Source organism: Linepithema humile, chromosome 5 (genome assembly GCF_040581485.1).
Source record: "Linepithema humile isolate Giens D197 chromosome 5, Lhum_UNIL_v1.0, whole genome shotgun sequence".
Lineage (NCBI taxonomy): Eukaryota > Metazoa > Arthropoda > Insecta > Hymenoptera > Formicidae > Linepithema > Linepithema humile.
The window spans coordinates 13876898-13899558 of NC_090132.1; the positions used below are offsets into that span (position 1 = coordinate 13876898).

Genomic DNA, 22661 nt, shown 5'->3' on the forward strand with positions numbered 1-22661 from the left:
AATACGTGTCTCCTCAAATTATGTGTTTTACAACATATTTCAAGAAGAATCAAATCGGGGGGGGGGGGGGACACTTGTGAACGTTTCCTTGTAAGTGTTATCTGTTCCAGCAGAGTGCATAATAAGAAATTCATATAAAAACTTTTATTTTAATTAATAAAATTAATAAAACTTTTTATTTAGGTGTATTTAGCAATGGATATTTTTCTACGGATTTATTAAGAAACTGTATGTAAATTTAAAATTAAGATAAAATTAATATATAAATTGCAGAATAAATATTGTTTCAGATTTCTTTAAAAAATAAATTAAAAGGAATTAAGAGGAAAATAAAACAATTAATCAATTTTTCAATTTTTTTTTTTTTTTAGTAATATAATCGACACTTTTATGATTTTTTTCTTTTACTCGATATTTAAAACATCGAGTTATTTTTTAAAATCGCCCATCCCTAATAGCTGGTATCTATACCTAATATTTTACGTATGTATTCAGGAGCCCCCCCTAGCCCCCTACACACTATTAGGGTGCCGTCACATACAGCCTGTAATCCGTAATCCGCACCGGAAGTCCGCAAAAGTTACTAGGTATTTCGTCCGTACCGTTAGGCCGCCGGCACACGAGATGGTATTGAGACGGAACGGAACGGAAGCGGAATCAACGAACCAATCACAGCTCTATCTTTTTCCGTCGTTTTGTTCCGTTGTTTCTTATGTCCTTATGTCCCATGAAGCGGAATGTAGACGGAAGCGGAATACTCGATATGATATAAAATAAATATTTGCATGTTATTTGCAATATTTTTTAGGCAAAAAGTGACGCAATATAAATATAATAACATGAAATATAATATACGATAAAATAGTAAAAATAAAATGTATTTTTTTTGACATGTAATTTTAAATATCCATATACAATTATTTTATGATTGGCTGAAACTTGATTTCGCAGCTATTTTTCCGCTCCATGGGACATTAGGGGTTTGCATCGACGGAACACGGAACTCTTTGATAAACGAAGAAAGGAAAAGCTTCCAAAGCTGTGTGTAGCATTGTGTAGTATTGTGAACACAAAATAAAAATTGTTAAACAGACAATTAGCATGTGTGGACATATAAATACGAAGCAAAGAGCGTTTATTTTCAAGGAATGCATTACTTTTTTTATTTTTTGTTAACGCAGGACTAGTTTTTGGTGTTACAGCTGTTTCGGAAGTTAACAAAAGAGGAGCCGATAATAGTTCACTAGGGCCGGTATTCATAGTCCGTTCTTATATTTAAGATTGTCTTAAGCACGGACTTATATTCGCTCTCTTCGTCACACATAGATTGTGTCTGACAAAGAGAGCGAATATAAGTTCGTGCTTAAGACGATCTTGAATATAAGAACGGACTATGAATACCGCCCTAGGTTCCACTATTATTGGTGATGGCCTCTGTAGCAGTGTTAATGCATCTGCATCTGTTGCAACTCCACTTGGATCAGTGTCTTGATACTCTATACAAGAAACAAACAATTAGCATGTATGAACATAAATACGAAGCAAAGAATATGTATTTTCAATTAATGCATTATGTACTTCTTTTTTTTGTTAATGCTGGACTAGCTCTTGTTACTGCTGTTTCAGAAATTAACAGAAGAGGAGCTGATGATGGTCCACTGGGTACTTTTATTGGCGATGGCCCTAGTGGCACTGTTAATGCATCTACATTTGTTGCAGCTCCACTAAAACATCCATCTAAATCTGCATTAGAATTTTGACTGATCTGTAACGGAATCGGGTCCAGTGAGCTTATCGTGCTGCAAAATTAAAAAATTTAAAAACGAAAAATTTACATTATACATATATTCCATAGTAGACATAACCTGAAATTATAATCTACAAATAGCTTATCTGTTTTTCAGTTTAATTTTTATTATGAACATTCATTAATAAATAATATACTTACGTTTCTGTAGTGTAAGCTACTTCTAAAAATTGCATTTGTTTAAAAAATCTGAACGAAGTAGATCGCAATTTTGTTGCACTCTCTGCGTCGGATCCACTTGGAATATAAGCTCTTGCTTTCTTTCTCGCTTTTACATAGGAATCACGTAAATCTCTCCAGCGAGTTTTAGCCCATGTAGGAGTCGCTTTACCTACATTGTAAATATAATTCTTATATTATATTTCAAAACATACTTTCCATATTTCTTTATCTTGTTTACGATATAAATATTTAAGATATTACCTCCTCCCATCACATTCGAAATTTCCACCCAAAGAGCCTCGATCTTTAATTTGGTCCTATCCCTTAAAGGTAATTTATAGTTCCAAATTGCGGGTCTTTGGAAGACAAGTTCGATTAAAATCTCATCACTATCGTCTGATATTGATTTTGAATTGTCCTCGACAGGGATTACGCTTGTATTTTGTGGGTCATTTTCTTTGTAGTAATTTCTCGCGACTTCAAAATACAATATTATTACAATTATATAAAATTTACTGAAATTAATAATTTATAAAAATAGAAACACATACTCATTCTTGCAACATGGTTCTCATCAACATGCAATGCATGCATTTCTTCTGAGAATTTCTTGAAACATTTGTGCCGAAATATATTACCACAGGATCCCGCGATAAGCCAGCCACAATAGCCGCATTTTAAATTCTGTTAACACATTTGTACATTACAAATTAATATAGACTAATATATCAACTACAGTTACTCAGTTCGTTATATCACTTACGATTCCTTCGCTCACGTTCATTTTGCATAAACTTATTTATGCAAATGAGATTATCCGTTATTTATTTAAATGAGGTTATGCGTTCCGCTGAATGTAACGAAAGTTGACAATTCAACACGGAACACGAAAGACCTGTGATTGATTCCGTTACGGTTCCGCTTGTTCCGCTTGTTCCGCTTCCGTTCCGTTCCGTTCCGTCTCAATATCATCTCGTGTGCCGGCGGCCTTACGTGTGTTTTTATCTCCTTGTGTCCCATGGAGCCGTAAATACAGTCGTAACGGTAATACTATTTTTTATTTAACAAATTATAATTATTTATTTGTATTTTATTTATAAGAAAACTACAGAATATATTATAATTTTAACAAAAGTTTTAATTAAATCGTCAAATTTAATTAAATAAATAAAATTAAAAAAAGCATTACTAGTAATAACTAGTAACTTGTAGTAACTTTTACGGAAATTTCATGAAATTACGGCTCCATGGGACACAAGGAGATAAAAACACACGTAACGTTACGGACGAAATACCTAGTAACTTTTGTGGACTTTCGGTGCGGATTACGGATTACGGGCTGTATGTGACGGCACCCTTAAAGTTTGGTTACGATTTGCGTTTCTCAACTGATAAACTCTTCTTGTCAGATATGGAAAATATTTTAATTAATTTTTAATAATATTTTTAAATAATTTAAAAGTTATTTTTTTATTTAATTTAAAAATTTCAAGTAAAAATGCATATTTTAATATATCTTTATTTTTTGTAAAACAAAAAGCCAAAGACTTGTGTGTATAATAAAATAATTAATATTAAATTAATTTTTCTTTTTATTGAAAAATATATAAATAATACATAGAGCGGTATTCATAGTCCGTTCTTATATTCAAAATTGTCTTAAGCACGGACTTATATTCGCTCTCTTCGTCACACATAGATTGTGTCTAACGAAGAGAGCGAATATAAGTTCGTGCTTAAGACGATTTTGAATATAAGAACGGACTATGAATACCGACCATAGTTTTGATTTTAAGTTGATCAGTTAAAGTAAGGCACTATGGCCCGTATTCATAGTCCGTTCTCAAGGCAATGCTTAAGATCATCTTCATGAAGATCATCTTATTCAATTAAGATCGTCTTAAGACATTATAAATTCATAATCTATGTATAAGATAATTCTTAAGAAGAAGCTAATCCTTAGGATCGTCTTGTGTCGTATAAGACTATCTTTATAAAGACCGTGCTTAAGACAATGCTCGTTTGCGTTCGGAAATTTTCGGAATAATTCCGTTGAAACAACCAATGACAGAAGGCTATTCTGCTCGTTGCTTTGAAATTACAGGTTAGTCTGATTTCGTAGTATGTGCATAAACATTTTTACTTTTTTTTATCTTATAAGTGCAAAAAGAATCTTATAAAAAAGATAAAAAATGGAAAAAATAGAAAAGGAAAATAAAAGCAAAAGTAAGCATTATACGCCAGCGGAAAAAAGTCTTTTCTTACAAATTTTAAACAAATATAAACAAGTTATCGAATGTAAAAAAAGTAATATTAATACACTACGCGAAAAAGAAGCTGCGTGGGATTGTATCTGCCAAGAATTTAATAATTCCTCATTAATTATCCAAGAAGTAAGAGAGAATTTTTATTTATTATGGAATATAAGTTATGTTAGGTTATGTGTTTGCATATCAGCATACATATCATTTTGTACTAATATTCTTTTAACATTATAGAGAAGCATACAGCAATTAAAGAAGTTGTGGACTAATCTTAAACAAAACCAAAGAGATATAATAACGAAAGAAAGGCAAGCTAGATTTGCTACAGGTGGAGGACCGGAAAAACCTTCTACGGAAATAGATCCAGATGTTGCTCTAATAGCACCTACTTTAATGGCTACAGCCCCTGTATTATTTTCATCAAATATGAATGACAATGAAATAGAAGGTAAGTATTCATTTATCAATAGTAATTATCAAATTGGAATGCGAAGGATAATAATAGTTAAAAAGCATGTGCGCAAAGAAGTAAATCAAGTAAGCATCAAATTAACAGTAACGTAATAGTCAATATTATAATTTCCCACAATATAACTGTTGCATACAATGCAATTGCATGTTACATTGCAATTGTTACATTGTTGAGTAAAAAATTATAATATTAATAATGTTATGTTATTGTCAGTTCATGTTTACTGAGATATATTTAAAAAATATGGGCATTGTGTTTTAACTGAAAAATGTTTAACAATTGACTATGTTTTTGTTTTCATTAAAATATGAAGTTTTATTAAGTTCTTAAAACAGCTATTGTTTCACTTATAGCTTTGTTTTATTTGTTCTTGAATTCTAGATCAAAGACAAATGGTGCAAAATAGCAGCGAGGATGTAGACATTGAATTTGTAGAAACGTTTGCAGAAAATAATAAAGAAAATGAAACAATATTATGTGAAACTATAACATCAGTTGCCAAAGGTATGTACTATTCAAATGTATATTTTTACATTTATCTTTAATGAATAACATATTGTATTGTTTTTGTATTTATTTTTTTTTTCATATTGTAGTATTTTTGTATTTTACTTATCTTTAATGAATAACGCATTGTGTGTGTGTGTGTGTGTGTGTGTGTGTGTGTGTGTGTGTGTGTGTGTTTATGCGTACGTTCATGTGCATGTGTAATGGGTATATAAAATGTACGTATATATAAAATGATTTTTTTAACACCTTTAAATATATTATATTTTTTTTACAGAAAATTTTATAACCAACTTTATAACCAACACTAACAAGCCTACCGACACTAGCAAAGCTGCGAAAAAACGCAAATTCACAGAAAGAGAAACGGAAGAAGAAGTTAAAATTCAAAGAATAAAATTTATAATAGAGCAGGAACAACAGTTAGCAGAGGTCAAATTAAGGCATGAAGAAAGGATGGCTGCTATAAGAGAAACTCATTTAAAAGAAAACAATACATTAGAAATAAGAGCTAATTCAGCAAAAGCTGAATTAGCAGAACTTCAACTAAAAAAAGAAAAAGATCGTATTTATAATCCACTTGACTCAAAATAAAAAACTCATATATTAAAAACTTAACTTATAAAACTATACTTATAAAAAAAGTTACTTTGTTTAAATAATTATTTGTGTATCTATATATGTTATTATATATGTTAAAATAAATATATATATAAATATATACAAAATTTTTATTAACCTTTTTATTTTTTTAGAATTAGATTATATAGATTATGTAGAATTAATATTAAATTATACATAATTTAAATTCAACAATAGATTATAGGTGTTATAAATGTTTTATAATTTTATTTGATATTTTATATAATATATACTTCACAATCATAATTTTAAAAAATTGGTTTATTTTTTGTACATGATTGATAATGATATATACGGTTATATAAATATATTTATAAATATGTATCAAAATTAATAATGTATACAGCATAATTAATGTTTTTTTAAATTTATCGAAATAAACGTTCAATGAGAGCTTGTCTTGCTGCAAACCCTTCTCCTGGCTGCCAATGTGGTGGATCTACCGGAACTTCTTCATATTCATCATGTGGGTCATTTTCTTCATCCTCAGGAAGCTCATCACGGAATATAAGAGCAAGATTGTGTAGCACTGAACATGCTATTACGATAGTTGTAGAGCATAACAATTTTGTGCCAAGTCCTCTTGATAGACAAGGAAATCGTCGTTTCCATATGCCATATGTTCTTTCTACAATTTGTCTCGTTCTTCCGTGAATAGTATTGTACCTGTGTGCAAAAATAATACATATAAAATTTCAAAATAGATATTTGAATATTTGAATTATGCGACACATGAATTGAATAAATTTCCAATCTGATTAAATACATATATCTCTCTTGCAGAATTATATAAAATTATTCAGTATGAATGCAAAAAAAATTTCACTCGCTATTCAATAAATATTTCTAATAAAGTAATATACGATTGAGAGTATTTGATATTAAACGAGAAAGATTTCTTACATTATTTCTTCGTCTGTCTGAGGATTTCCTATTGGTGTTAAAAGAAATGGTAAAGTCGGATAACCAGAATCACCAACTAGTTTTCCATTTAATCTTCCCTGCATATACTGCATATATATTCTTGAATTTTGGAAAATCCTGCTATCATGCTGACTGCCAGGATATTCTGGTACAACATCCAAAAATTCCATTCGTGGTCCAACTACGGTCTGTTATATTGAAGCAAATAAAGAATTAAATGTGTATTGTATATATATATATATATATATGTTAGCATTATATAAATAATTATTAGTATAATTATCAATTATTCCAGCAAACACAAAGTAACGATAATATAAGTGTTTCAATGTCCTACTCAACAATATAACTGTAATATAACATGCCGCGCGCGCACGCGCGTGTGTGTGTGTGTGTGTTACATAACAGTTAGTATTTTTGAATAGGATATTGAAACATTAAATGTTATATTACTGGGTGCTTTCCATTTAGCGACACAAGTCGACAAAAGCATCATTCTAATTTTTTTTTCAACAACAGCGAACAACAAAGATAGAATTATATTTATGATCGCTAAATAAAAAGCACCCAATGTTACTTTAATTTGCTGGGATGAATTATAGTAACATACCTGTACATTTAATGAAAAGTACCCTTTTCTATTTCGATATACTTCATCAATACGATAAAATCGTGTATGTGTTAAGCGTATATGTGTGCAGTCAATTGCACCATCAATCCCAGGTAAACCAATTGCTCCGTTACCATATCCAAGAATTCGAAATAGTTGATAATTTTCATTTTTTCTTTCTTGACTAGTAGGCATTTTTATACTTTCTTTTATCAAACTAGCAAGTAGAGCAGATACACGAAATACAATTCTAGATATTGTTGGTTGTGATAATGCTACTGTATCTCCAATAACCATCTGTAACGTTAAAACGCATTTATTTTAATTATCTAATACATGTATATATAAAATAAAATAATCTATAAAATATATATTATCATGCGTCTAACCTGAAAACTTGAACTTGCGTAAAACCGTAGACAAACTAACAATTGTATAGCAGGAGAAACAGGTAAACCACGATTATTGATCTTCGTCAAATACTGTTCTATTTTAGGTAATATTCCATATAAAATCGATTCTTTAGAGAATCTAAAGCGTCTTTTAAATTCTGATTCTTCGTAAAATTCGAATGGGTTATTTGCATCACGGATATATCGTTTCGGAATTCGTATCACTCTAACATCTTCGATGTCTTCAATTTCTTCAATATTTATTGCTTGAATATCCATTTTTCTTGCTTAGCTTTAGCTTTTAGGACACAATACCACGTTGTAACCACACTTTTTTCACTAGCGATTTCAAATAAGATCACCTTAAGAGCTCATTTGACTGGACTTCACACAGACGGTCTTATTTTCACTTTTTTACGTCATTTAAGATTGTCTTATTTGAAGACAGTCTTCACAAAGGTAATACTTAAGGCGTGATCTTAAGATTACCTTAAGTCACAACTATGAATCTAGAGGGCGTCTTAAGACCGAACTTAAGGCGATCTTAAAAATAAGTTTGGACTATGAATACGGGCCTATAAACATGAGTATTCTCACGTCTGCGCCATTTTTGCTCCATTCCCCCACTCCTTGCCCTCTCGCCCTTTTAGCTTCTTAGCTCGCCCTCGCTGAGCTAAGAATAAGGCACTATAAAACGTGAGTATTCTCACGTCTGCTACATCTCTGCCATTTTTGTTCCATTCCCCCACTCCTTGCCCTCTCGCCTCTGTCGCTGAGCTAAGAAGTTTATGATGATTAGGTCATGGCTTCTAAGCTGCTCGAACTCTGTGTTTACGTGTATTTTGATTATCCGAATGTGAACAAAAAGAGAGTCTTGGACACCAACCAAATCATCGTGCCTCTGTGAAGTAAGTTTATTCTCTTAAATTTCTAATTTACGTAGCTTTTTCTGTTTCTTTAGAATCATGGATCGTTTTTTTAAGTGTAGTTTAGATTTGTCACCGTTTGAAATTACATAAATATGAATAACTGTAATCAATAAGGACATTTATCTTATAAGCAGTTTTTTTATTTCAGAAATATTTTGAAGAATTACAGTTTGAGACTGGTCGAGCAGATGAACCAAATACAAATGCCACTGCTGAAAAAGACGTAAGTTTCTATGATACATTACAGTAAGGTAAAAGAAATGATATATTAATTTGTTTGTTTATTTATTCATTTATTTATTATTATTATATTTATGGGCGTGACTAATACTTTTGTACACATCGTACGAGTGATTAAATATAAACATAAGATTAATGAAAAAATTTACGTTTTTCTCAGCAGTGGCATTTGTATTTGGTACATCTGTTTCATTTTTATTTATTGCAGGGTGGATCAGGTATATCGAAAAGTGTTGGTATGGCGTTTGGTTTTAATTTTCGCCAATTATCTGCTCGACCAGTCTCAAACTGTGATTCTTCAAAATGTTTCTGAAATAAAAAAACTGCTTATAAGATAAATGTCCTTATTGATTACAATTATTCATATTTATGTAATTTCAAACGATGACAAATCTAAACTACACTTAAAAAGCGATCCATGATTCTAAACAAACAGAAAAAGCTACGTAAATTGGAAATTTCAGAGAATAAACTTACTTCACAGAGGCACGATGATTTGGTTGGTGTCCAAGACTCTCTGCGGAGATTACGTATCCATTGCTGTCGACGAACATCATCCGCAGGAAATGCAAATACTCAAACACCTTTTTCTGTTCTATTGGTACAATTGACCGCAACGCAGCAAGGCATTTTGTATCTTTTTTTGTTCACAGTCGGATAATCAAAATACACGTAAACACAGGGTTCGAGCAGCTTAGAAACCATAACCTAATCATCATAAACTTCTCAGCTCAGCGACAATGCTGCCAGAAACGAGCGGCGGCATCACACTAATACAACCGAGAACCGATGACGTCACCCTATCCGTGTGAGCTCGACCCGGTCGACCAATGGAAGAGAACGCCGTCTCCCTTCCACCGAGCCGACGCAACAGACGATAAATGCTAAGAAGTAAGTGTTTCTAAGGCATGTGGCTGGAATATGAAAAATCCCGTGTTCGAGATTTGCTTCTCGCAACTTTCTTTTCTTTTTTCCGCATTTGTTTCTAACAGTGTAAATTATCAAATAATCTTTTTTTTGCTTAAAAAATAATAGTTTATATTTATTAATAATATTCGCATATGTTAAAACTAACAATTTTTGAAATAATTCAGATTTGCTATTGTCAATAGAAAAATGAAGTTATTTTGCAATATTGCAACAAAGTGTAAATTTAACATATACTATGTTCTTGCCATTCGCCTTATTCGTTTAGCCATGCTTGCTTTGGCATTTATGTCTATCGACTCGAAAGATTTTACATACCTGTAAAACTTTTAATTATTTCCCAACTTACAATTAGTCACTCGCGTCCTGATATTTTTTCTTCCGTTCAATAATTTTCTATTCGTACATTCGGAGAATCCGAATAGTGAGATCAATAATGTACTTAATTTTCGTACACTCTAGTATCTCAATCTGAGATCGGTGTACATTTTAACGTGTCAAATGTAGACGAATTATTTCTATATAAAAGATAATTAAAATTTTCACACCAACAATCTATGATATATGCTCCATATGCCATATTATATTTTATTCCATTTTTAATCATTTATTTTAAACTACTGCATATTAGCAAAAGTTACTGTACTATGGAGATGAGTGGAGGAGACGGTAACATATATTATAAATGCAGTCAGATTTATTGTACTCTTGTTAAAATATTGTAAAAATAATGTATTATTAGTAATTATAATAGTATTTATTAGTAATTATAATAGTATTATTAATAGTGGTCTTCCGCACCACCTTCGAGGTTCCACTAACGGCGCGTTAGGTTTTTTTAGTGGACCTTCGCCAGGAGCCCTATTATACCACATTTCATTAATCTTTCTATATATTTCTTTTATACATATGTGATGTCATTTGTAGACAAAATACTTTTTTTACACTTGTCATTTACAAGTGCGGTGTCATTTGCAGACAAGATACTCTTTTTACTCTTGTCATTTACAAGTGCGGTGTCATTTGCAGACAAGATACTCTTTTTACTCTTGTCATTTACAAGTGTGGTGTCATTTGCAGACAAGATACTCTTTTTACTCTTGTCATTTACAAGTGTAGTGTCATTTGCAGATATACCAAATTTTAAACAATTTCAACAAAATTTGGCAAAATTACGACGATTTATATCTTAAAATCTTATTGAATTTGGGAATAAAAATTTTTCAATTTTTTATTTTTATTATTAAAAATAAGCATCGAACAAAAAAACTGCAAATAGAAAAAAGTTTCGTCTCATCATTCTCTACAAGCCTACTATAATTTAAAAAAAATTAATTTTGCGACTTTCAAAATTTTCATGCTTCGAGACGTTTAGACGATATTTTTACACGATTTCGAGCGCAGAGCAATTTCGTTGATCCGCGTCCTCAATTGTGTTTATAAGTCGCGTACAAACAGAGATCAGACTAGTTCCTTCGGTTCCTTATCAGTTAATACACTTGACGGAAAAGTCGATTTGAAGAATATTGCGAAATATGGATCGTAAGTAGAAAATTAAATTATTATTAAAATCATCATAAGAGATATAAATTATTATTATTTATTAATTAAAAATAAAATTTTTAATTAAATAATATGAAAAACGGCATAAGAGTGATGACTAGATTGATTATGACTAGAATTATGTGTTAAGAATTAGGAATAATTAATACATTTCGTTATCTTATTTCAAATAAAATAATTCCAATTTGATTTTCCTAATATTTAATATTTATTCCTATTCCTAATATTTTCTCTATTCTACGTAGAGAATCTTTATTATAATATAACGTTACTCCAATAATCGCTAATCTCAATCTATTGTTTCTATGTTGCAAGTTTCTCAAGTAGCATAGCTTTTTAAAAAAATTTACATTAAATCTTGCTTAAAGATTAAAATTTTTAATTTTATGTATTTTGAATATTAAAATTGCTGATTCTTTTAATTTTATGTATATTGAGAATGGTCGAATAGTCAACTGTTTATATTCTTAAAGACAATTTTGTAAATATAAGAAAGGTTAACACATATTATTTAGCTGTAGCTCATAATTCTTCTACCGTTTTTCATGTTATTTATTTTGTTAGCAAAATGTTTAATCTTTAGTTTCTTTCTCCTCTCTTATACATATATAACAGTTTTTATTTTTTTTAAACTCATAAATGTATTACTAATTTAATAAATATATATTAATTTTTGCAGAGGACATGACACAAAGAGTGGAAAGTATGACGCTGGAGGAGAAAGATGCTGCTGTACAACAGTTGATGCAACAAATGTTGCATCAACAAGAAAAATTGGTACAAATGCAGCAGCAGCTGCATTTGTTAATAAGTAGTGGTGCAACAACGCAGCAGCAGCAGCAGCAAAATACAAACACAGAAAATATCCAAGAGCAGCAGCAGCCGGAGGAACAAACAAGAGGTACATTATTTTTTTTTTTTATTTTTTGTAACTAAATGATTAATTTATATGCATGATTGTTTTATTTAATATAGTACTTATCTGTAAATGTGCTTATTTTTTAGAAAAAAGGAGAAGAGGCGGAAAGTCTCGCGCTCGCTGGTATCACCAGCGAGGTGGAAGAAGTGAATGGGGAGGCAGAGGTGGATGGGGTGGCAGAGGTGGATGGGGAGGCAGAGGTGGATGGAGCGGCAGAGGTGGATGGGGTGGCAGAGGTGGATGGGGACCGAGAGGTGGCCAGGGCGGAAGAGGCCATATCATAATAAAAAAATATTATATAAATTAAAAAAATATTAGATAAATATAAAAATAATTTTATATATTAATTTCATATTAATATTAATTTTATTTTTTTAACAAACTTTTATTTTTTAATATTTTTTTTGTATTTTTTATTTATATTTTTATTATTTTTTAACTTATTTACTTATACAATATACTTATATTTTTATTTTTTAATATCTTTTCTATTTTTTATTTATATTTTTATTTTTTAACTTATATTACTTATACAATATACTTATATTTTTTTTATTTATATTTTTATTATTTTTGACGATATTTTTATTATTTTTTAATTTTTTATTTATATTTTTATTTTATATTTTTTTATTGATTTATTATTATTATTAATAATATGTTTTTTAATCTAATTTATGTGATAACATTATAATAAATATATATTGACTAGTCATATTGTGATAATTTTATATTAAGATTTATTTTACATATATATAAAATAAAATTTCAAATAAAATCAATTATCTCGTGCTAACTCTCTATCCCGTCACATATTTATAGATAAATAAAATATTACTAACATGTCTGCAAATGACATCACATATGTATAAAAGAAATATATAGAAAGATTAATGAAATGTGGTATAATAGGGCTCCTGGCGAAGGTCCACTAAAAAAACCTAACGCGCCGTTAGTGGAACCTCGAAGGTGGTGCGGAAGACCACTATTAATAATACTATTATAATTACTAATAAATACTATTATAATTACTAATAATACATTATTTTTACAATATTTTAACAAGAGTACAATAAATCTGACTGCATTTATAATATATGTTACCGTCTCCTCCACTCATCTCCATAGTACAGTAACTTTTGCTAATATGCAGTAGTTTAAAATAAATGATTAAAAATGGAATAAAATATAATATGGCATATGGAGCATATATCATAGATTGTTGGTGTGAAAATTTTAATTATCTTTTATATAGAAATAATTCGTCTACATTTGACACGTTAAAATGTACACCGATCTCAGATTGAGATACTAGAGTGTACGAAAATTAAGTACATTATTGATCTCACTATTCGGATTCTCCGAATGTACGAATAGAAAATTATTGAACGGAAGAAAAAATATCAGGACGCGAGTGACTAATTGTAAGTTGGGAAATAATTAAAAGTTTTACAGGTATGTAAAATCTTTCGAGTCGATAGACATAAATGCCAAAGCAAGCATGGCTAAACGAATAAGGCGAATGGCAAGAACATAGTATATGTTAAATTTACACTTTGTTGCAATATTGCAAAATAACTTCATTTTTCTATTGACAATAGCAAATCTGAATTATTTCAAAAATTGTTAGTTTTAACATATGCGAATATTATTAATAAATATAAACTATTATTTTTTAAGCAAAAAAAAGATTATTTGATAATTTACACTGTTAGAAACAAATGCGGAAAAAAGAAAAGAAAGTTGCGAGAAGCAAATCTCGAACACGGGATTTTTCATATTCCAGCCACATGCCTTAGAAACACTTACTTCTTAGCATTTATCGTCTGTTGCGTCGGCTCGGTGGAAGGGAGACGGCGTTCTCTTCCATTGGTCGACCGGGTCGAGCTCACACGGATAGGGTGACGTCATCGGTTCTCGGTTGTATTAGTGTGATGCCGCCGCTCGTTTCTGGCAGCATTGCTCAGCGACAGAGGCAAGAGGGCAAGGAGTGGGGGAATGGAACAAAAATGGCGGAGATGTAAGCAGACGTGAGAATACCTACATCTTTAGTGCTCTAGTTAAATCAGAGCTCGGCGTTAGTTGCACATTTCGGCTCGATTCTTGAGATGACGCCTCCCGCTCTCCCATTACCGCCCGGCCGCTGGCAGCCAAGCCGCCGATAGCTCTAGCTCAGGAGCGTTTTATATTAGAAATAGGCTGGATTGTTTAGGCATCTCTCAGGAAATCGTAACATTTTCTTCACTACATAAATAATGTTTAATAATAAATAATGTTTGTGTAATAAATAATGTTTATTTTCATTAATAATTAAATATATATATATATATATATATATATATATATATATATATATATATATTATGTATTAATAAAAATAAATGTAAGCAAATTTAAAAATAAGACGCCAAAAATTCGAAGCGGCCGCCGGCTGCTGCCAGGGGCACCTATACCGTCCAATCCTGACGCACGCGAGGGCACCTATAGGAAACGTGTTTGTCGCTGGTGTCGCAGGCGAGACGGAGAGGAGAGGACTGTTGAAAAAGAAGTCGGTAGACAGTTTTTAGAAACGGTCACGTTGTCACGTAGTTAGTGGACGTCAAGCTGTGTTCTTTTAAAGAAATAAATACTTTTTGTTATACGGAAAGCACCCTTTTTCTTACATAAACATTATTTATGTAGTGAAGAAAATGTTACGATTTCCTGAGAAATGCCTAAACAATCCAGCCTATTTCTAATATAAAACGCTCCTGAGCCAGAGCTATCGGCGGTTCGGCCGCCAGCGGCCGGGCGGTAGTGGGAGAGCGGGAGGCGTCGTCTCAAAAATCGAGCCGAAATGTGCAACCAGAGAGAAACCTGAGAGAGGCCACGCTGCCGTTTTCCGTACGACGCTTTCTCTAGGCCGTACGCTAGTGACGCACGTCCATTTCCGGCCGGCTTAGGAACTAAATAGCCACGTCCATTTTCCATGTCGATAAAAAAGTCACGTCCATTTTCAGTGTCGATGAAAGAGCTGCATCCATTTTCGATGTCGGTAAAAGAATAACATCTACTTTCAATGCCGATAAAAAGTTGATTGTATCCGTGCTACAGCCACAATTTATTAAACAGAAATACATTCCGCATATAGATATGTGTGTTATATACTTTGTTAGCAGTGATTTTTTTATTGAAGCATAATAATATACGTCTTATAATTATTTGTTATTAATAAAAAAATTTTATGATGTATATATGTATAAGATCTTTTTATAATACAAAATATATAAATAAATTATATACCTATATAACAATACATTAAATTTTATTTGATTAAACAAAATTTTATGTATTGTTGCGCCCGCAGAACGAGATATCACATGCGTCAACGGAACTCGCAGAAAATAAGTAAAACAACACAACACTTTATAAGAGAGAACACTTTAATTATGAACACTCAACATTCAACAAATAATAACCGGAAATATAATTCAATATATCAGAGCTGTCATAAACGTCCGCTCGAGCAGACAGCTACCGAAGATCTGACATATGACAGCTTGTTTACAAACTGTCATAGAGACCCTTTAAACCGCTAATCGATATCGTCTTGACAACAAATATAAGAGAAACTCTTGTTATTTACAAATGCCATATGGCTTTAACTTTATAGTGACCGATCGATATTATCGATCGGTCCGTCAGCTGTAACACACAGCATCAGCGGCGAAAAGCACAGGCGCAACAGTATGTATAATAAAATACATATTTTTATGCACAAGACATCTGTATTAAAAATTATTTTTCCTTATTTCATTTTTAAACAAATAACATTAATCGTAAAGAATAATAATAATAATTTTAATGTACACGCAATAACAATACACGCGGTGGCTTAATAGAAAACGGTTAGTCTTTCAGATCAGAGTTCGAAAATCTGAGATTTTTAATTTTTTTCTTACTGTATTTTAAAGTTTATGGAACATCATTACATACATTTATACATGTAATTAAATTAAAAAATAAAAATATGTATAAGTAATGTAAGTAATATATAATATAAGACAAATTTTGTATACATATACAGTGTCTCACCTAAGATCGGTCACCTGAATAATATCCACAATTTTGGAGATAGGAAGAAATGCTTAACATAAAAGTTGTTTGATTTCAAACAAAAAAGATACGGATATATTAGTTTGACCTTAAGTGGAGGCGCTTCAGAAATTTAAAGATCCGCTTCATTTTTTTAAAAGAAATTATCCTAATTTTTTTATATAAATCGATTTTATATAAATCGATTCTTTCCCAGTAAACACAAATTAACAGCAATATAACGTCAACGTTATTATTTTTTATTCAACAATGTAACTGCAATATAACACGCCTTGTACGTAACATTTATATTGTTGAGTGGGAAATTATTACATTAATGTTATATTACTGTTATTTTGTGTTTACTGGTTCGCAATATTCGTCGTAAAAAGTTATGAATACAATTTCCAAAAATTGAACAATTTTTTAGATATGTAATACTTTCATTTAACATAATTTTACATATAGTATGAAATATTTCATTAAATATTAATTTCTTAACTATTGTTACGTCCTGATCAGACTTCACGATTCTTTTCTTTTTATTAAATACCAGACCTAGTAAACACGGGACCAACAAAAAACTTTTAAAGAATATTATAACGCCAGAGCTGTTTTTCTCACGAGACACCATGAGCTCGAACTTTCTCACAGAGAAAAATAGCAAGGGGGATAGATATTTGAAAATACCTTGGTCGGTCAGCGTGCCTATCGTCGTCAGAAAAATCATAAAAGTCAAAACTTGCGGTAACCGGAGTCTTTAGTCGACTCCAGATGTTTAAAGTAGGAAATAAAAACTGGCACTAGCTAGCCATATACTTGGATTCTGCCTACGGGAACCCTAATAGATAGGATTTTACCGAGTGACGATCGGGTAATGACCACAGTCGCACGCCTAGAAGGCATGACACCTGATACGGTGCACGTGTTCAGTAGGTCTGGGAAACCGAGATGCATTAATCGCACTCTCCACGCGACCCCAGGGCCACGCGACAGTCGTAAACTGTCAAATTTATTAGATCAGTGACCCAAGGCCTCGCGAACTCATATACCGATTCTCAACCCTCCAATCCGAAAGCCGGGAATCGGGGCAAGCACCTCTATAGACCACCCTTCATTCCGTCGTACGGTCTAAAGACTACGCCCACCTAGATCTTAAGACACTGAGATGCACCCCACCTATACTAATTAACACCAACCGGGTTACGCCACCTCAAAAACCTACCCCCATCGCATATGGACCCGAAACGACGCTATTCCTTATTCGTTAGGGGCCCTTTCTTCCTACCCCCATTCCAAGTAACTTAATTACCTAAACCTAATCCTATTAGTTAAAAATGACGCCATCCTCCCCCACATTAAAAATCTTCTCACAAGACTAATTCCTATTCGATCCCCGCTTCAAAAACCTAAGATTTTCCAAATGGATCCACCCCAAGGAAAGGGTATAAAAACCCGTGTTTTGGTGGCTCCAAGCGCAATTATACCCAATTAGTCACTCAGTTATCAAGCAAGTTTTGCCAAGTCCTTAAGACAGTTTTCCGAGTAGTTCTGGCCGCGAAATAAAAAAGGTCGATACTTTGTCACGACCAAGTAGAGGGTTCATCACCCTGACGACACCATCCAGCAGCAGGGTGCCCACACGTTGACAAAAGGGTCCGACGCCTACACACCATCCCTCAACGGGGCGCCTGCTCAAAACCACCGTACACATTCAACTCAATCCGAAAGTATCCTGTAACGAGTAAGTTAGTTCATTTGTTTTATTTTTCCTCTCTTTATTATTATTTTGTGCTCCGTCCCTATAAACTTTGTTGTGCTATTTATCAGTGAGAACTAAAAATTTGCCGCGACTCAACAATCGGCGGAATCGCTCGGACCTTTCGGCATTCGCTCTCTGCATAGCTATATTCCTCCCACCATACCTTAGATACGCGGCGAGGGTCACCGTAAGACCCGTTAGAATTAGGCGACACACCCCACGTATAACCACACACACTCAAACCGACCCACCTCCCGTATCACCATCGATTCCTCAGGAATCTCCTCAACAATCTCCTCAACAATCTCCTCAACAATCTCCTCAACAATCTCCTCAACAATCTCCTCAACAATCTCCTCAACAATCTCCTCAACAATCTCCTCAACCCTTTCTTGACATTTCACCACTTCCTACCCCCAGGTCCATCTCTCCGATCCTTGAAGAGCTCCTGGACTACAGACCCCCTTCGCCTGTCCGTTTCCACCCTCCTCCAGCAGAGGCTCAACTGGAGGAACTCCCACATAACGATCCGGAGTTTGACAACATATCCGTCAACTCCGAAGCCACCACCATTGAATACGTCGAGCCTCCTCCGCATCTTCCTAACCCTGAATTTACAGGGTTTGATTTCTTAAATCTAGTCCTTTCCCCTGAGGAATAATCCACACACACACACACACACACACATTTGTAAAGAATACACAAATAAAATTATTAGCACCTGCAATTAAGAATTAAGTTTTGTATCCTAATTATAAATTCAATCAAATTAAAATGTTGTCTTTAATAAATTAAACTTTTGTTCTTTTTTATTTAACCACACCCTCCTCGTTCGTCACCCCCCTCACACCTTCCCTCTCAAATTGCGCACAAAGGTTCCGCCCCGGGTAATAGGGATTCAATTCCTTGACCCAAAAAGGGAACCACGAGCGGTTGACTTGTTGACGGAGTAAAAACGACTCTTCCAGTCGCTGACCCGTCGCAAGTCCTAAACGTGCCGCTCGGCTCGTGCGGTCAGGTCCGTTTACGTCGATCGCCGAGCCCAACGAAAAAAAATTCTACATCTATCAGGACGTAACAGACTTGATAGAAAGAATAAAAATTGGGGGCTCGTCCGGGATGAAAAGTGCAATTTTTGAGAGGTAGGAATGACAACGAGGTCTAACTCCGATAAAGATAAAATAGAAGAACAATTTAATGCCGCAATAAAAAGCAAAAAGAAAACTAAATCAGACACATTAGATACACTTTACACATCCACTCCAGCAGCCTCCTCCGCTCGCGTCCCTAAACAAATTAAATTCAACGCTAACGAACCTGAAATTGAAGCGTTTTTAGTGGAACCTAGTGCTCCCGAGTACGGTTCCGACGATTCTGGTGACGAGACTATTAGACCGTGTGGTGAGAACGAACACTTAAATTTTAAACTAAGTCCAAGTGACAGTAAAAGGGTGAAAAATATGGCGCAAGGTAATCCGTTTGCTACCCTAAAATACGCGGTCGAAGCCGTTCCATTTTTCGACGGAAAAAATATCCCATTAAATTATTTTATCGAAGGATGCGAAGAGGCAAAGTCTATGTTGCCCCATGAAGCAGAGCCTCAATTTACTAAAATTTTACGAACGCGAATAGTAGGCGAGGCGCGACGAACAATTAGAGATCAAGATTTCGAAACAGTAGCTCAGTTAACTAAATATCTAAAACAAATTTACGGCGGATCTAAAAATGTGTATCAGTTACAGGGAGAATTAGGAAACGTATATCAAAAGAATGACGAGGATGTCGTCACTTATGCTAATCGTGTAAAACTCTTAGGAAAACAGATACGAGAAGCCTATCGTAGTTCAGAACACGCGTTAACAGATCACGACGTGCGAGCATCTTTAGAAAAAGACATGTGTAAATGTTTCATCCGAGGCCTAAAACCCGAAATCGAGCAGAGGATCGCTCGAAACTTAGACGTACAGGCGACTGTAACAGATGCCCTACGCATAGAAAGAGAGCTTCGTGCTATTACAGATTTACGACATGGACCTGCTAACTCCGACCGAAATAATGTACAGGAAAATCGTTCCAGAATTTGTCAAATTTGCTTTAAAATTGGCCACTCAGCAGCTAATTGTAGGAAACTTATGCAAATGGCAGACTCTTTTAAACAAAATAATTTAGGCACTGAAATCCTAATTTGCCAGATTTGTAAAAAACGCGGACATAGTGCAGAAAAGTGTCGATTACGTGATCCTCAAGCTCAACGATCAATAAATATGGTGCAGGAAAATACCATAAAATGTCAATTATGTTTTAAACCGGGTCATAATGCAAAAAATTGCCGCCTAAATAATTCTAATAACCAAATAAGTAATTTTAACAATAAGATCTCCATAATTTGCCAGTGGTGCGACCGACCGGGCCATTCTGCCAATAATTGTTGGAAAAAACAAAACGAGCAAACAAATCTTAATAATCAAAACAGAATTATCTGTCAAATTTGTAATAACTTGGGCCATACAGCTAAAAACTGCCGTTCAAATCCTAATCAACCAGCAAATTCTGCTGACGGAACGTTTTGCCGTTATTGTAAAGAAAACGGGCACCTAATTGAAAATTGTCAATTGCGCATTGCAAGTAATAATCGTAAAAGAGAAGGAAACACGGGAAATGGGAACGGCCCCTCGAAATCGGGCGTACCGCAGGGGTCCGACCAGACCTTACGCCCGTCGACCTCACAGAAAAATGCGTAAAAAGTGACCCTTCGGAAATTCGGCCCGTAACTGTAAATCTTAACAAACAGAGTCGCGTACCTACTGTCCAAATAAAAATTAACGAAATGATTTTACCCATAACTTTTATGCTAGACACAGGTTCCGGTCCTAACATAATTAAGGAAAATTTTGTGCCTCAAAATTTAAATATTAATTATAATAACGTTTTACAGTTAAATGGTATAAATAATTACCCCGTTTATACACTCGGAGAAATCGCTCTTACTCTTTTCGGCGAGTCAGTAAAATTCCACATAGTAGCCGATGACTTTCCGATTACGCAATCAGGAATATTAGGAAACGATTTCTTTAAACAAACAGCTTCAACTATCGATTACGCACACGAACGACTAAACGTTTTTGGAAACTGCGTGACATTTTCTTCTCCAGAAACTATCGTAGCATCACCCAGATCAGAATCCTTGTTTTACGTGAGAATAAAAAATCCAGAAATAAAAGTAGGTTATTTACCAAAAATCAAATTAGCGCACGGAATATATTTGGGAGATACTATCGTGGAAAACGTGTCGGGAAAAGCTTATTTGAATGTCATAAGCACTTTGGACGAAGAAGTTGAAATTCGAGTGCCTACCCTTCGACTCAGGCCCCTGAGTGAACTGCTCGACGACCATAAAATTGATCTTAACCAGGATAGTTTAAGGAAAACGCAAGAGACGACGATACAACCTGAAAGCGACGAAACTCTTAAGATGCAAAATGAATTTAACAACGATGAACTCGACGATAGAGACATTAATAACGTTAACATTATTAATAATAATGAAAAATTCGAAGATGGTAGTAAAAATAAAACTAAGATCAAAGTAAACAAAAATGATGACGTGTCAAATAATAAAATTAAAAGGGAAATTAAAAATAAAGATAAAATTGAAGATAAAGATAAAATTAAAAATAACGTTGAAAATAAGAATGATCCTGAAAGTAGAGAGGGAAGTTGTCAAGTCCCTCCAAAATTATTGAACAATTCTAAAAACGGGGAGGAAAGCCGTCAGACCTCGTTAAAAGAAATGAGTGACTCTACATCCTTTGAAGGGAAAAGTTTCTGTACTTTTCCGAATCATCAAATCATTCCCGGAGGGGGAAGTTACCAAACCTCTCCAGACCCCGTCGGTTGCGAGGAGGGAAGTTACCAAACCTCGCTACGCAATTCGACACAATCTTCTTTTAAAAATATAAAAGGGAGAAGTTTTCTATCCTCCCTAAAAAATATAAAATTTCCAAAGGTTGGATCACTCTCGAAAAATAATGGAAAAGAAAATCAGGATACATATGTAACAATTGAAGAGCTACTGGATAAAATCCAACATTTTAATCCAAAAATAACGATTAATGACAGTATTAAGAGTAAAAATAAACCATCTTCGAAAATTTTGACGTTATCGAAAATTAGGACTCAGGAAATGATAGATAAATTTATGCGCAGGAGGAAATCTAAACATAAACATGAAAATGTGAAAAAATTAGTAAAAGATTGCATGGAGAAGTTAACTCCGCATGAAAATCTAAATCAAGACGCTGTTAACACTCCAGCCCGTAGCAAGTGTCTAGTAGTAGCAGAAAAATCTGGAAAGGATCGCCTTACAGAAATCGTCGACCTACTACGTTTGGAACACTTAAACGCACGAGAAAAAGAAGGCATAATAAGGCTTATTACACAGAGTCAAGACCGATTTCACATACCTGG

General features: G+C 33.4%; 4 protein-coding genes across 4 annotated transcripts; 2 read left to right on the forward strand and 2 right to left on the reverse strand.

The window, feature by feature from the left end:
* Window positions 1-862: 862 nt before the first annotated feature.
* Window positions 863-2904, reverse strand: LOC137000159 (uncharacterized). The gene is made up of 6 exons (XM_067356102.1): window positions 2733-2904; window positions 2521-2653; window positions 2231-2446; window positions 1949-2138; window positions 1579-1799; window positions 863-1496 (listed from the first exon to the last, which is right to left on the reverse strand). The coding sequence occupies exons 1-6, from the start codon at window positions 2751-2753 to the stop codon at window positions 1276-1278; spliced, it is 1002 nt and encodes a 333-aa protein (XP_067212203.1). The 5' UTR covers window positions 2754-2904; the 3' UTR covers window positions 863-1275.
* Window positions 2905-3074: 170 nt separating this feature from the next.
* LOC137000162 (myb/SANT-like DNA-binding domain-containing protein 3) lies at window positions 3075-6221 on the forward strand. Its single transcript, XM_067356104.1, has 4 exons — window positions 3075-4362; window positions 4468-4681; window positions 5087-5209; window positions 5490-6221. The coding sequence occupies exons 1-4, from the start codon at window positions 4162-4164 to the stop codon at window positions 5804-5806; spliced, it is 855 nt and encodes a 284-aa protein (XP_067212205.1). The 5' UTR covers window positions 3075-4161; the 3' UTR covers window positions 5807-6221.
* LOC137000163 (putative nuclease HARBI1) lies at window positions 6136-14306 on the reverse strand. The gene is made up of 4 exons (XM_067356105.1): window positions 7778-14306; window positions 7389-7685; window positions 6758-6966; window positions 6136-6520 (listed from the first exon to the last, which is right to left on the reverse strand). Exons 1-4 carry the CDS (start codon window positions 8057-8059, stop codon window positions 6223-6225), a joined length of 1086 nt encoding a protein of 361 aa, XP_067212206.1. The 5' UTR covers window positions 8060-14306; the 3' UTR covers window positions 6136-6222.
* On the forward strand, window positions 8583-18855 carry LOC137000185 (putative uncharacterized protein DDB_G0291608). Its single transcript, XM_067356140.1, has 6 exons — window positions 8583-8636; window positions 8858-8932; window positions 9158-9167; window positions 12119-12340; window positions 12445-12594; window positions 18263-18855. The coding sequence occupies exons 1-6, from the start codon at window positions 8583-8585 to the stop codon at window positions 18853-18855; spliced, it is 1104 nt and encodes a 367-aa protein (XP_067212241.1).
* The last annotated feature ends 3806 nt before the right edge of the window (window positions 18856-22661 follow it).

Coding starts and splice junctions, on each gene's coding strand:
- LOC137000159 (XM_067356102.1), bottom strand. CDS start 2,753: ATGAACGTGAGCGAAGGAATC. Junction 2,139..2,230: donor TTCGAATGTGATGGGAGGAG/GTAATATCTTAA, acceptor TTTACAATGTAG/GTAAAGCGACTCCTACATGG. Junction 1,497..1,578: donor AGCATTAACAAAAAAAAGAA/GTACATAATGCA, acceptor TTTCTTGTATAG/AGTATCAAGACACTGATCCA.
- LOC137000162 (XM_067356104.1), top strand. CDS start 4,162: ATGGAAAAAATAGAAAAGGAAAATAAAAGCAAAAGTAAGCATTATACG. Junction 4,363..4,467: donor CCTCATTAATTATCCAAGAA/GTAAGAGAGAAT, acceptor TTAACATTATAG/AGAAGCATACAGCAATTAAA. Junction 5,210..5,489: donor TATAACATCAGTTGCCAAAG/GTATGTACTATT, acceptor TTTTTTTTACAG/AAAATTTTATAACCAACTTT.
- LOC137000163 (XM_067356105.1), bottom strand. CDS start 8,059: ATGGATATTCAAGCAATAAATATTGAAGAAATTGAAGACATCGAAGAT. Junction 7,686..7,777: donor ACGCAAGTTCAAGTTTTCAG/GTTAGACGCATG, acceptor TTAACGTTACAG/ATGGTTATTGGAGATACAGT. Junction 6,967..7,388: donor ACTTTTCATTAAATGTACAG/GTATGTTACTAT, acceptor TCAATATAACAG/ACCGTAGTTGGACCACGAAT.
- LOC137000185 (XM_067356140.1), top strand. CDS start 8,583: ATGGCTTCTAAGCTGCTCGAACTCTGTGTTTACGTGTATTTTGATTAT. Junction 8,637..8,857: donor TGTATTTTGATTATCCGAAT/GTGAACAAAAAG, acceptor TTTTTATTTCAG/AAATATTTTGAAGAATTACA. Junction 12,341..12,444: donor GCCGGAGGAACAAACAAGAG/GTACATTATTTT, acceptor CTTATTTTTTAG/AAAAAAGGAGAAGAGGCGGA.